Source organism: Neolamprologus multifasciatus, chromosome 3 (genome assembly GCF_963576455.1).
Source record: "Neolamprologus multifasciatus chromosome 3, fNeoMul1.2, whole genome shotgun sequence".
NCBI lineage: Eukaryota > Metazoa > Chordata > Actinopteri > Cichliformes > Cichlidae > Neolamprologus > Neolamprologus multifasciatus.
Genome location: NC_140441.1, coordinates 31,685,333 through 31,700,011, shown reverse-complemented (window position 1 = coordinate 31,700,011; position 14,679 = coordinate 31,685,333). Strand labels below are relative to the sequence as shown.

The 14,679-nt window shown below is 38.0% G+C and overlaps 2 protein-coding genes and 1 long non-coding RNA gene across 5 annotated transcripts in view; 2 read left to right on the top strand and 1 right to left on the bottom strand.

Annotated features, from left to right (window-relative positions):
• Window positions 1-14,679, top strand: part of adhfe1 (alcohol dehydrogenase iron containing 1) — a 41,554-nt gene that overhangs the window by 10,144 nt on the left and 16,731 nt on the right. The window contains exons 12-13 of one of the 2 annotated variants that reach the window (XM_085152403.1): window positions 12,686-12,782; window positions 13,269-13,285. In XM_085152403.1, the coding sequence (XP_085008529.1) occupies window positions 12,686-12,782; window positions 13,269-13,285 (114 nt within the window). Of the gene's footprint in view, window positions 1-90; window positions 350-12,685; window positions 12,783-13,268; window positions 13,286-14,679 lie in introns of those variants that run through there. The other variant, XR_014872518.1, reaches the window with a different exon arrangement.
• On the top strand, window positions 3,751-8,781 carry LOC146522593 (ladderlectin-like). 2 transcript variants are annotated; one of them, XM_085152414.1, is made up of 6 exons: window positions 3,751-3,948; window positions 4,029-4,116; window positions 4,686-4,795; window positions 5,986-6,120; window positions 6,514-6,625; window positions 7,399-8,781. In XM_085152414.1, the coding sequence occupies exons 2-6, from the start codon at window positions 4,044-4,046 to the stop codon at window positions 7,464-7,466; spliced, it is 498 nt and encodes a 165-aa protein (XP_085008540.1). In that variant the 5' UTR covers window positions 3,751-3,948; window positions 4,029-4,043; the 3' UTR covers window positions 7,467-8,781. The 2 variants fall into 2 exon arrangements, with proteins under 2 accessions (XP_085008540.1, XP_085008550.1); XM_085152424.1 differs by having other exon boundaries at window positions 3,771-3,948; window positions 4,029-4,104.
• Window positions 6,491-13,136, bottom strand: LOC146522592 (uncharacterized). Its single transcript, XR_014872532.1, has 2 exons — window positions 11,506-13,136; window positions 6,491-11,273 (listed from the first exon to the last, which is right to left on the bottom strand). It is a non-coding gene; the product is annotated as an uncharacterized LOC146522592 (long non-coding RNA).

Below are 14,679 nucleotides of genomic sequence, written 5' to 3'. Positions count from 1 at the left end.
AGGAGGTGCTATTTGTAACATGGCTTTAAGGAGATATTTGTTTGGATACATGTGTTGATTTATGTTTTATGTCTTCTGGTTTGTTTCCAGGAGCGAGTGACCAAGCTGTCTCCCAGAGCGCATACGGTGTTGGATCTGAGTCGGCTCTTTGAGGCCTCCATGAAGCTCTACTAAACTCAGCTGCAGTTCCTCCCACAGCCACCAGAGGATGCAGTTCTGAGTCTAAAAACCCCTCACAGGCTCAAAATCGTTGACGTTTTTTTCGTTTGAGTTTTGATTAGAAGATTCTTAGGGATTATTATTGAGCTCATCCTTTAAATTCTTTGAAATGATCACCGATTCAAACTTATTCAGCCTCTAACTGCTCATAAACACACTGTGTTCTAGTTTTAATTTGTGAAACTTTTAGAAAGCTGAGTGAAGTCATATTAAAGATATGGTAATTTTATGGAAATAATGAAGACAGTTTTTTGTTTTCTCACATTTAATCTGCTCTAACAGACAGATGAATTATTTGATAAAATCCTGCTTCAATATCAGAAAGTATCAGATGTGTTTTAGATGTAACATTTTAAAGTTTCTGCTGCAGAAAGTCAAATTCTGATGAGTTGCTCAGTCTGGTATAATTCAAATAAAGAAGCTCAGCACTTTGAGCATGTTTTTCTGGTTGTTTTCTGATTTATTTATTTTTTATTACAAGATCAAATTGTATGCATTTATTTCATATGTTTCACAATCCCGATCCTACAATAGTACAGAGAAAACCCTAACATTTAAAGAACCTCCTATGAGTAAGCACTTGGTGACAGTGGATAAGAAAAACTCAATTTTAAAAGGACAAGACCTCCAGCAGAACCATGTGCAGTGAGGTTCAGTCATCTGCTGGTTGGGGATGAGGGGAGGAAGACACTCCTTCACATTTACACAAATGATACATATTTGATGTTTTAATAATTTGACAAGTTAATATTTTTTTTCCACTGATGGATTGATTATTTTGCCAACTTGTCAAATTATTTTGCTTGCTTGCCTAACTATTGACTGATGCCAGTTTGTTTAATTAATATTTTGTTAAACTGATTACTTGTGTCTATTTAAATGGTAAATGGCCTGTATTTGTATAGCGCTTTACTAGTCCCTAAGGACCCCAAAGTGCTTTACACATTCAGTCATCCACCCATTCACACACACATTCACACACTGGTGATGGCAAGCTACATTGTAGCCACAGCCACCCTGGGGCGCACTGACAGAGGCTGCTCTAATTGATATTTAATCAAAGAGAGCAGCTTTAAACACAACATGTTAAAGTCTGAATTCTCACAAAAGGTGACTAAAACGCAGTTGATTGAAGTATGAGTTTGTCAGCATGAAGCTGCTGGTGTTTGATTAGACGCTGTCAAAGCTGCTCATTAAAAGCACAGCATTGCTTTTCTGACCCGATTAGATTGTCTGGTTGTTTAGTCTCAAATTCTAGTTTATCATGTTTTCCTGTAAAGCTTCTTTCTTAGAAACCTTGATGTCAGCTTCTCACACTTCTCTCCAGAGGTTTGTTTTGGTTGTTTAGTCTCTTTCTCTGCCTTCAGTGAATTATAATTTTCCATAAAACCTTTCAAATATGTGTACTCCTGTGTTAAACTATGTGTTTCTTGAGTTATCCCATGTTTTTTCATTCAGACATTAACCACTTTTTTTTATGTCACTTCTGTCTCCAGTTTGCTTCCTTGTGATGATTATTCACGGCCTTAGTATGACTATAAACAGTGAACTACCTGCTTGGCCTTTTTCCTCAGACTCCAGTTTCAGGCATCTTTCCTTGAAAGTTTGATAGATCTGGAGCCGTTCATTAACCACGTCAATTTGATTTTGTAGGTTCTCGTCTTTTTTATGGTGCAAATCAGCTCAGTGTTTCTTCACACAGGGGCGCACTACTTAAAATGTAATGTGCAGCATTAAATACAAGTGATGGAGCTGGAGGAATGTGTGTTTGGTATTGAGTCAGTTTTAAATCAGATTCATAGAATTTGTTACAACATGTAGGCTGTGAGATTGAGGCTGAGTTTATGTTAGATGTGGATCAGCTGCAAGTTTCTTTAGACAGGAATAGGAAGGGGGTTTGTAGCTTGTTGATATAGGTTTAGGATTCATGCTTGGGGTGTGAGAGGTCCTAGGTTCAGGTCCTGGGCGAGCTCAGAGGCTACTTGCTTTGTATGTTTTTCCTCAAAAATATGTTCAATGTGTTTAAGTGACATGTTCGGACTGCATTATGTGACCATGGCACTTTGATAAAATGGTTTTCTATACTTGTTATTCATAGACTTCTTCTTAAATTCTTTACTGTCTTTACTCGGGGTGATCGTGGCTCAAGAGTTGGGAGTTTGTCTTGTAATCGGAAGGTTGCCGGTTCGAACCCCGGCTCGGACAATCTCAGTTGTTTGGTCCTTGGGCAAGACACTTCACCCGTTGCCTACTGGTGGTGGTCAGAAGGCCCGGTGGCGCCAGTGTCCGGCAGCCTCGCCTCTGTCAGTGCGCCCCAGGGTGGCTGTCGCTGCAATGTAGCTTGCCATCACCAGTGTGTGAAAGGGTGGATGACTGGATGTGTAAAGTGCTTTGGGGTCCTTAGGGACTAGTAAAGCGCTACAGGCCATTTACATGTTTGATAAAATATTTTCCACAAGGACAAACATTCAGCCCGAGACACCTTATGCAGTTGGAAGAAAACATAAAAAATATTATTTTTATATATATATATATATGTATGTATACATTAAAAACGCTAAGGAAAATGCTCAGGAGAAAGGATGAAACACTGAAAGCTTCATCTACACGACTTCTATGTGAGAAAAGATGTGGTTAGGAATCTGCAGAGGAAACGCTGGAGGTCCAAAAGGTGGGACGCACATCCCAGGTGCCCCTGACAACAAACTCAGTGGTGAAGGTCACTTAAAGAGGACCATGGGTGCACCTGTGTTGTTATCAGTGAGTTCCACCTCCACCTGGAAACTAGCAGATGAGGCTGTGTCAACAAACATCAGGTTAGGAGAGAAAAGTGTCATTTCTGTTTTGTTGCTTCAGTGGTGATGGAGGAGTGCTGATTGAGCTCTGCTCAAAATCCAAGTCCCTGTCACTGGCCAACTCTAGGGCAACAGAGCAGTAAAACAGACTGGTTTACCTGTGTGCACCATGGAAAGACTAAATATCAATACCTTGATTGTTGCTGTGATACAGGTTCTTTATCAGTGCCTCAGATTGACAGGTACCCACCCCAGACACCCAAGTAAAACCAAAATCTCTATTGTAAGCTAAATATTTGGTCTCATTGTGCCCAGTGTTAATTGTGTTTGTCATTCTAACATTTTCTCTAATGTGCTGTTCGGGGTCTTAGGCTGATACTAATAAGGTCGATTGATTATTATCTTTAAGCCCATTTGTTTCAGCAGACGCCTGACTCCAAGCAGCTTCCGGGTGACTTGCTCTTAACACCAGTGGGTTTATATTCCCAGCAAAAACAGCAAAGTGCTTTCTTTATGGCACACAGTGATTACCTTAATAGAACATGTTTGGATTTTAAGGTCAAACATTTGATAATAAATCGATAAAGGATCAACAATGTGATGGAAATTTTCAAGATTCAGTTTTTCTGTGTGTCAGGCTGACTTGACCGAATAAAAAGGCTCCATGGTATCATGTTTTGTCCTTATATAATCATTAAATACACAGTAGACTTAACTGTGCAAGTGACCATGGATAGATAACTTATTCTTATAAATAATTCGGTGCTCGTTATTGTTTTTAGTCAAATGCTACACAGACAGCTGGGGCACTCTGTTGTTTGACCTCTTTGCAAATTAAAAGCTTCGGTTTTATTTCAGGTTTCTATAACACATCTCCACACTGGAAATCTGACGCTGCAGGCTGAGACTAAAGCGGGACGATATCCTACGACAGGTGTGTTACAATCATCCTGATGATCTTCTGTGTTTTCTTCACTAAACTAACAGTCACTTTTCTTTTTCTGCTGCCTGCAGATACTAAACATCACCATGAAGCTTCTGACTGTGTCTGCACTTCTCTGTGCAATGGCAGTTCTGGCCGATGCTGCTGGTGAGTATTACAGTATGTCTGCAGTATCTTGGTACATGTAAATCTTACATGCATTAATTCTGACTGATTTTAAAATTGATATTGCACCTATAAAAGCTTTTGAAACTAAATGTAACATTTTTTCTCTAAAATTTATAGTTGATCCATTTTCTGTTTTTATTCCAATCACATTTGAGCTGTTGAAAAATGCAAAAACACATCTGGAATACCTGTGCTATACCCAAACTTCAAAGTAAAACAAATGATATATATCTTATTTTACCATGAAACAGTATCCTTTCTTTTTCTGATTCCAAGTGTATGTTTGAAAAAAACAAAAAAAACCCCACACATATTAAAAACATGTAGCAGTGTCAGCATATAATATTTTCACCTAATGTGAACAGCCTGTGGGGAAAAAACAGCCTTGAAACAGACAGCTGCTAAAATGAGACCAAACATATGTATTTAAAAAGGAAAATAATAAATTTTGGAATCCAAATCTACGTAAAAAATATTGTCAATAATATAATTAGTTAATGACCAATGTACAGTGGCATTGCTTGGCTTTACATGACACAGTGTTCTTTGTTTGTCTTCAGAGGATTGGTGTTTTGTGAAGAAATCCCCGTGCTGTTCCTCTGGTTGGACCCAGTATTATAAGCAGTGCTTCATCTATGTGTCCAAAACCATGACTTGGGCTGAGGCTCAGGTAATGGCAAAGATTAGAACTCATGTGTCACAGTGAATGAACCTTATAGTAATTAACTGTCTATAAACTGTGAGCTGCTAATTAATCTCACTTTAGTGTACAGTTATTTTGCAATAACAACATTATATTCAGTTTTATTTATGTAGGGCCAAATCACAACAGCAGTTGCCTTAAAGTGCTTTATATTGTAAGGTAATGACTCTACAGTAATACATGCAGAGAAACCTCCAACAGTCAGATGAGCCCCTGCGAGAAAGCACTTGGCGACAGTGGGAAGGAAAAACTCCCCTTTAACAGGACAAAATTGCTGCCACAAATATGTTAAAGGAGGGGCAGTCATTTGCTGTGGCCAGTTGGGCTGAAGGGAAACGACAATAGTATTTATTCATCATTAGTCATTAGTCAGGATTTATGTGAATTTGTTTGTGTATTTTATTGTTTAAATATTTTATTATTTATCTTTTTATTTTTTTATCTTTGAAACAGTAACACTTTTTTTTGGTGATTTTGGCACATGAAAATGGAAAAAGTATTATGCATTTCTTAATGATTACAAAACATTGTTTTTGTCCAAGTAATGAAAGTTAAACCGCAATCATAAACAAACATCACAAACAAAAAACTAATTTTTCAAAAATTATGTGCTGGTTTATAATAGCCATTTGAATAATGTTAATACATTTTAAATTATGTTTATCATAATAATAATAATACTAACAACAACAACAACAACAACAACAATAATAATAATAATAATACAAATAACTGTCAATGATCTGCATGTTTGCCGTGGTGCGAGCTTTAAAGTTGTATTGTTTCTTTGTCAGCTTGGCACATGAAAATGGAAAAAGTATTATGCATTTTTTAATGATTACAAAACATTGTTTTTCTCCAAGTAATGAAAGTTTTTTTTTTTTTTTTTTTTTTTTTTTTAAGTTGAACCGCAATCATAAACAAACATCACAAACAAAAAACTAATTTTTCAAAAATTATGTGCTGGTTTATAATAGCCATTTGAATAATGTTATTAGATTTTAAATTATGTTTATCATAATAATAATAATACTAACAACAACAACAACAATAATAATAATACAAATAACTGTCAATGATCTGCATGTTTGCCGTGGTGCGAGCTTTAAAGTTGTATTGTTTCTTTGTCAGCTTGTCTTTTTTTCTCTCCACTGCAGAGAAACTGTCAATACATGAATGCAAACCTTGCATCTGTACACAGCCTCGAGGAATATAAGTTGATTCAGAAGGTGATACATGATGCAAGTGGTGCAGATGGACGAACATGGATTGGAGGCTCTGATGCCCAACAGGTAAACTAGGTCCAAGCTCTCAATTTCATTTTTATTTTTATTTATGTAGTGTCAAATCACAACAAGTAAAGTTAATTCTAAGGTAAAGACTCAACAACATCAGAGAAAACCCCAACGATCATATGACCCCCTATGAGCAACCGCTTTAGCAAACATGAGAAGAAAAACTCCTTTGTTATTATATACATATTATATATTAATATATTATATATTATATACAGTATTGTCATAAATTCTTATATCTATCTATCTATCTATATAGATATATGTGTGTGTGTGTGTGTGTGTGTGTGTGTGTGTGTAGATATATAGATATATCTAAATGTATAATTTGGGAGTGTAATTTGCTTTTCAGTCTATTATTGCCCTATTTTTGTTTTTTTTGTGTTCTAGGACGGTTATTGGTTTTGGATTGATGGAACAGGCTTCCAATATACAAACTGGTGTCCAGGAGAGCCAAACAACCATAAAGGCAACGAGGAGTGCATGGAGATGAATTTTTCAGGTAAATCAAATAAATAATGTATAAAAAGTTGGGAGAGAGCCATAAAGAGCTGGAAATGTAACCAGAAAATTATGTTTGCAACATTTGGAACTAATTAGGTTGATTGGCAACAGATCAGTAACATGACTGGTTATAAAAAGAGCATCTTAAAGAGAAGCAGAAGCAAAAATAGGCACATGTTCATAAATCTGCAAAATACTACATCTATAAATTGTTAAACAATTTCAGGATATTATTCTTCAACATAAAATCCAATCTGAATATTTCATCATCTACAGTATATAATAGCATCAAAAATTCAGAGAATCTGAAAAAATCTCTGTGAGGACAACATTTAACATTTAAACACTACAACTAGTGTTTCTGTTCAGGAATGCAAGTAAATAGCCGTAATGTGGCATTTTAATAAAAAATAAGCAAATTAGAAATTTAGTGGATAACAACAAAAATTATATTTGAGACTTAAAAAAGAGTTTGCACATACTGGTAGATTAGGCCATACAGAAGCATAAAACTTTATAATATACATCTTTATAAACATTGGAATTTACATTCATTTTCAAGTGACAGCTTTCCAACAGTTTTAGAATTTGGGATTGAATACAAATATATTCAATTTATTTACTTTTACTACACCAGTGTTTGCATTTTAGACCATATTAAACAAGTTCATTGTATTTAAAAAAATAAATAAATATATAATATATAGTATATAAGTCTGGATATGTATGTGTCCATTAGATCTATTGTTGTGTGTGTTTGTGTGTTTATAGGTAACAAGTGTATGAATGATCAGAATTGCCAGGGAAATTTTCCATCTGTCTGCGTTAGAAGAATGTGAGGAATCCTGGGCTGATTTGAAGACGTGGCACATCTGACAAGTCAAAAAGCCAAATAATCTCATATGTTACACGAAAGATCTGTTTTTCAGTTTACATCTTTACTTTTATTACTTGGATTGTTTAATAGGCACAAATGGAAAGTGTAATGGAAATAATGGTTTTAGTAGCATTTTATTTTCCATAATGAACTCTCCTTAATGATCTTGTGCATCATTAAAATCTTAAGCATTGAATCAAACTGGTCTCTGAGTCTTTGCTACATGTCACATTTTCATGGGTCTCCCCCCAAATTCAGCTGTAATCCCAGCATTTTTGTACTTTTTGTGATGTAAATCTCTGTTCCATTATGTAAGGTTATAAAAGATTTGAGTCCACTTTCTCTTAGCAGAAAAAAGCCCTTCTCTGTCATTATATCTTATATAGTTTGTAACACAACAATTTGTGTTAATCGAGTGCAGATCTTACTCCAGAAAAGGACTGAAGAGGAACAGTTAAAGCTCTTCTTGGTAAATTATCCTAATGTGAAAGAGCAAGCACTTTGGTGACATTGGGAAAGAAAAACTCCCTTTTAACAGGAAAAAACCTCCAGCAGAACAAGGCTCAGGGAGGGGCGGCCATCTGCTGCGACCGGTTGGGGTGAGAGAAGAAAGACAGGACAAAAGACATGCTGTGGAAGAGAGACAGAGGTTAATAACAAGTATAATTCAATGCAGACAGGTCTATTAACACTCAGTGAGTGGGAAAGGTTACTGAAGAAGACAAACTCAATATAATGTTTGGCAATGATAAGAAAAATGAAATATCACCATAGAATATCGGTAAAACGCGCATGCGCAGTGCCTTTGTTTTCGTACGCACATAGCGGAAAAAGCGTGCCGGCGACACAGAATGAGGGCGAAAGCGGATTGTTGAATGAAACAGATGAACCAGAATTGGTTTGTAAAAATGCTGCAACTTCAGTGGTGTGGAAATGGTTTAGCTTTTGTCTGTCAGATTCACAACAAAGCACTATTTTTGATAGAGCATGCTAGCGGGCCGTTGTTATTACCGTGGTTTTTTTTGGAAAATAGGCACACTTAAAATAAATCGATAAATAAATAAATCGATTTTATGTGGTACACGGCGCTCGAAAATCTGTCAAATGTTTTAGTACGACTTTGCTAAGCTACGAATCTGCACCGCTTGATGGATTGTCGGAGCATTGCGGCGATCGTAGGCAGGAGCCTCACAGAGTGATACGTACTGTGCTTCAACATAATATTACCGTATTGTATGTGTAATACCTCTTTTTAAGTTTTGTGGATATTTTACATAGTTATGCTGAGGATATTTCGGCTAATTTCTACTGGAAATGCCTATCGGTTAAACTGTCAGCAAGGAATTTGTATTTGCACTGTTACATTTTTATATAACTTTAAGTCACATAAAAACAGCTGCTTGTTTAAGTGAAAATAAATTGATTTTTTTTGCACTAATAAAGTTGTGGCGTTGTAAAGTATTTTGTCTAGTGTCAATTATATCATCAGTTATATCATTATCGCAAATTTTCAAATGTATTTTGTGATGAATATTTTTGGTCATATAGCCCTGCTCTATGTAGGAGAATGGTGTTTTGAACAAAGTCCCACAAAAACATTTAAATTGTGACCCGATTTCTGTGCAGAAATGAAACTAAAACCCTGAAACTTAGTTAACTTCAGTTCTGCTGGTTTCAGCAGAAGGGGGCCCAGCTATAAACATGCAGGGTCAGGAGTGAGTGAAGAGCTATAAACACTACAAACTACAAGCTACAAACATTGCGGCTGAAAGTTAAAAACTGTCTAAATTCTTTCATCTTTAATAAAATGATCAGCATTGCGGCTTTACTAGGTGTAACAATTAAGTTTAACATTCAGGCATCCATGAAAACATAATTTATTATATGTAACAGAGTTTGAAGTTAGCAGGGAGTTAGCTTGCTAGTATCCACCTAAACATGACACAGCATGTTCTGACAGAGATTTTGGAAAAAATTAAAACGTACAGCTCTGCTATCACTTCCAACATAAATGAAGATAGAAAACTAAACAACAGTGACTTTTATAGGGTTACTGAAGTTGGATTAGCTGGTATATTATAGCTGTGTCCCAAAACGTCGGCTGCATCCTTCTGAGGACCCGGCCCACGTAGACCACGAGGGCTGGGTCCTCGTGGTCTACGTGGGCCCGGTCTTCCTTCGAAGACCGAGAAGGCCGGAAGTGCGAGGCTGTGAAATTGGACGGTCTAGCCTTCAGATTTGCGTCACCGCTGTGTCGGTGAAGTTTAATAAACTCGGCCGTCTGCTCCTTGCTATCTAAAATATAACATGACACTGGCATAAATTCTCGACCGTCTCACACTTCTGTTTAATCCATTTTCTGTTTGACGTTTGAGAGAAAACAACGTTGAGATTTACTCCAGAACAAATAAAACACCGAAAAAGGGTAAAAAATTACATTTTTAAGTTATCCGAGTGACTTATATATCATGTTTAACCTGAGTAGCGAAACAGCGGGGGTCTGAAAACGATGAAGCCGGGAGTCCGCTGCTCTCGCCGGCTGGAGTGACCATTGAACCCCCCGGCTTGCTATCGAGCGGGTGGGTAACAGACGTCTCCGAAAACGTCGGCACACTTTTGCAAATATGCAATGTCTTGATAAACCAAGCAGATATTTGAAATTTACACAGCTACTTTCGCCTTAAAATATGTTAAAAGTTTATTTTGTGACCCAGAAAGATTAATAAGACTAATTTTAAAACACAGTAGCGGCCGCCATTGTTGGCAGCTGAAATTTGGCTGGGCCGCGCTATGAATTCTGGGATATGGTGGGCCACGAAGGACACACCCGACCCATCCTTCAAATTCGGGGAAATGAAGGACGCATTTGTCGGCCGCATTTGAAGGAGTCGACGAATTGGGACAGCCTTCGTCGCCTGGCTGTGACGTAATCGGCCTTCAAATGCGGCCTCCGAAGGATGCAGCCGACGTTTTGGGACATAGCTAATGTTGTGCTACGTGATCGCTAGCAAAACAGCTATGTTAGTGTAACCCAGGTCCCACGTAGCTATGGTAAAGCTAGAGTATATAGTACAATGAGACTGGGCCTGGGTTCGTAGTGCTACTAATCATGATACTTGATACCCTCTAATTGAATTAATAAGGACCACCACAACTGTATTTTACACAAATTAAATCCCTCACCGGGTATTTATTTAGACAACAAAGAAATGAATAAAATAAACAGTTACTTTTATAAAATGAATTGAATTCAAATAAACAAACACAAATGCTGTAAAAGTGACTACATGGGTTTTCAATAAAGATTATCAAAGCAAAATACCTCGTTCTTAGGTGCCAACTGTTATTTCGGTTACAACAGCTCACACCTTTAACAGGGATGAACTTCAACCTTTGATAATAACTTTGCTTACAACTACACACTTACTCAATTTAAACCAAATTTGTAACAGTGGGCCCACACACACACACTTTAACCTGTCCACACTACACCTGTAGCACAGTGCTTGTTGCAGGCCTGATTCGAAGTTCGGGTGCGGTGAGGCCTAAAACTGTTGGCCGCTTCACTCAAACTGAGCCATAAACAAAATACGTGCACTTTAGTTCCAGTTAGTACTCACGAGTCCAATGAGTTTGTTAGTGGGGCAATCACAAACGGGCAGTTAGCAGTTAGTTCACCAGTAGTGAAGACAGTCAGGGGGAGAAAACAGCAGGGTCCATTCGGGCAGAAACCTCTCACTCCCTCTCCTTTCAGAGCGTCCCTCGGCTTCTAAACATATTAAAACACTTGAGCTACAATACCAAATGCTATCACATAACGATTTAGCATTAGCATGCTTTGACTAAAAATCACAGAGCTAAACATACAGCATGGCATCACAGCACATAACGCGGTAAGCTGCGCTAATTAATAAGCTGCTAGTTAGCATCACATATTGCGCCATTTTACCACTATAACGAATAGTTACAGTACAAATGTCAAGGCACACAGACTCATTTACCTCTTGCAGATCACAAATAAGTAATATCAGGACCACGGGTAGTCGACGTCAATGATACACTTAGATGTAAAATCCACACCACGTTTGCCTTACGACATCTCTCTCTTCGGACTTAGCTTCTGTGTCCACTCCCACAGATTCACACAAACCTTACCACTTGTCCCGCCCCCATAACAGAGAAGAGTGACATTGACTGGCTCGTCAGCACAAACAACCAATGACAATACAACATTGAGGTAACTGACATTAAATGGGTAAATAAATTTAGGTTACACCCCAACATATTTATTCTGCACAGAAAATGAACTCTAAATCATGGAACCCTTTTATTTATTGGACTCTTAACTGTAAATGAAATACATTTGTACCAAAGCATATGATTTTTAAACGTTTTATCAACTATTTATATTTTAACCATTTTTTATAACAGTAGACTTTTTTTCTTTACCCTGTATGCCTGAATAATTTCAGACAGGGCTACATTAGCATAAACACAGTGAAGCTAGAGGATGAATGCTAACATTTTTCCACTCGATAAAAGTTAACGTGAGGGTTTTACTTATATTGTTTCCCTTAATGCGCCTTATAATCCAGTGCGCCTTATGGTCCAAAAAATACAGTAGATATAAAAGTATATCATTAGCAAACATTTGTAAGTTACACTACAGGTACAAATTTCAGGTAAATCATTTATGTACAAACTGACCAACAAAAAAACTTGAGGTACTCTGGCATTACTATGAGGTTTTTAGTGATATTTTATTAATTACTCACATGTTGTGATGAGAATAATGCAGAATTAAAAATTCAGCAGAAATAAGTGAAGTAGAGAGATGGCGACGTTGGAAAGACTGAGAGAAAAGACAACAGGGAGGGAGAGAGCTGTGAGCAGCATGGAAGAACTGATGAGGATGGTCAGACAGATGACTTCATATTCTTAAATTCATTCTGACATTTGATCACTTTGCTTAATTAGAGCTGAATGATGGTCAAACAAGATTAGAAACAAAGGATGACTCAAACGTGGCCAATGCTCTGGTGCTTAAACAAAACAGTACACCTCTGACTGAGATGGACCCGTGCAGGTTCCCTGAGGAACTCCACACAGAACTTTACTTTGTTTCATACTCGACCTGTGCAGCTTTTAAATAAAATGTTCTGCGGAACTTTGTGTTTTCAGTCTCACGGGCTCTCCGTTGTCCTTACGTCTCCGGCCGTCTTCAACTTCACAGCCCCGATGTGTCCGGAGCGCCACCTTGAGGCCGCAGAGATCCTCGGTACCTGAACGCCTCACACTAGGCCATATTAGATTTAGTATAATAGAGACTGTGTGGAATGTCTACTTTATTTATCCAGCCAAACCAAAAGGTTTCCAGACTTCAATGAGCCAAATAAAATCACCCAGTTAGAAAAAAAGAAAGAAATACACTGGAGAGGAACATCCAACAACAACAGGGCACACAAACAGTGAAACATCAAACATCCAAGACAGTCAGCGGGACCTTAAATGCCTCCATTGAGAGTCTTTTCAGTTATTTAAGAATATTGAAGGTATTCAAAAATAAGGTTTTTAAGGACTCTTTGTACCTTTTTAAAGAAGTCTAAAATAGAAAAAAAAATTATTTTCTTTATTTATTTATTTTTTTTTGCAGGTAGTAGCATTTTATTTCTTCAGCTATCAATAGAAAATATCCAAATTCACCAAAACTGCCATCACTCTTTAAAAATTATGCAGTAACAGACTTTCTCTGCGCTATGTTCAGGTGCAGATATCCGGCAGGTGAAGAGGGAGGATGCAGGTGCCCAGTGTTGGGAAGGTTACTTTTAAAATGTATTCCATTACAGAATACAGAATACATGCCCCAAAATGTATTCTGTAACGTATTCCGTTACGTTACTCAATGAGAGTAACGTATTCTGAATACTTTGGATTACTTAATATATTATCATGCTGTTTACAACTACATGAATGTACTATTGCTGTGATTTATTACTGTTACTGAAGGTCCGCGGCTCCGAACCGTAGTAAAGGCACCTCTGGCTAATACGGTGGGTTCTGTGTCGGGCTCGTAGCCGAAAACTAGCTTTACTTTGTTGTCTGGGTCAACTTTGCTAGCGAGAGACACAGAGAGGCGTTGAAAGGCTGCTCCAACGGAACTTATTGTTTTTGGAGGAAAACACGAACACAGTGTACAGTCGAGTCTTAATAGCTTACTTACAACTGGGCTCGTCAGGCTCTCTTCTTGGCTGCAGTGGTTATTATTATATTTACATGCTTCCAGCTCCCGTTTTTGCTTGATGACAGCTCGTACTTTTCCTTTTTCTCCCTCCCTCGCTCACAGACACATAACGTGTATGGCAGTCCATTCTCCCTGCAGCACGGACTACACTGCCTATGATGCTACATTCTTTAGAGCTATACCTGTAGCATTCCGCCTATTAGCTTAGCACAACAACAACAGGCGCTCTCTCACCCAGGAAACACGCAGAGAGAGAGCGTCACCCTGTAACCATGGCAACCGTAACGCTGCCGCCTGGAACAACAGAACATAGCTGTCAAACAAAACCCAAACAGGCCTGACCCGCCACAATATGAAACAGGGAAGTACCGCCGTGTAATCCATTTATTTCAACAAAGTAACTGTATTCTAAATACCACATTTTTAAACGGTAACTGTAATGGAATACAGTTACTCATATTTTGTATTTTAAATACGTAACGGCGGTACATGTATTCCGTTACTCCCCAACACTGCAGGTGCCGTTGTGGCCGACAGGCTGCGTCAGACTCTGTAAGACCTGCATGTGGAAGATGGACTGGGAGCTGTGGGATACACCAAAGACGACATCCCGGCACTAGTGAAAGGAACTATCCCTCAGGTGGGTCAGAGTCCCCCTTCATATGTGAACTCCTGAGTTAAACTGTGAATTTCTTGAGTCATCCCATATGTTTTCATTAAGACATCAACCTCTTTCTTTTGATGTCACTTCTATCCCCAGTTTGCTTCCTTGTGACGATTATTCAAGACCTTAGTGCTTAGGGTGTGAGAGGTCCTGGGTTCACATCCTGGTCGAACTCAGAGGCTACTTGCTTTGTATGTTTTTCCTCAAAAACATGTGCAATTTGTTTTCTGGTTTGAATGTTAGAAGGGTATTAAACTGTCCAGACAGAGT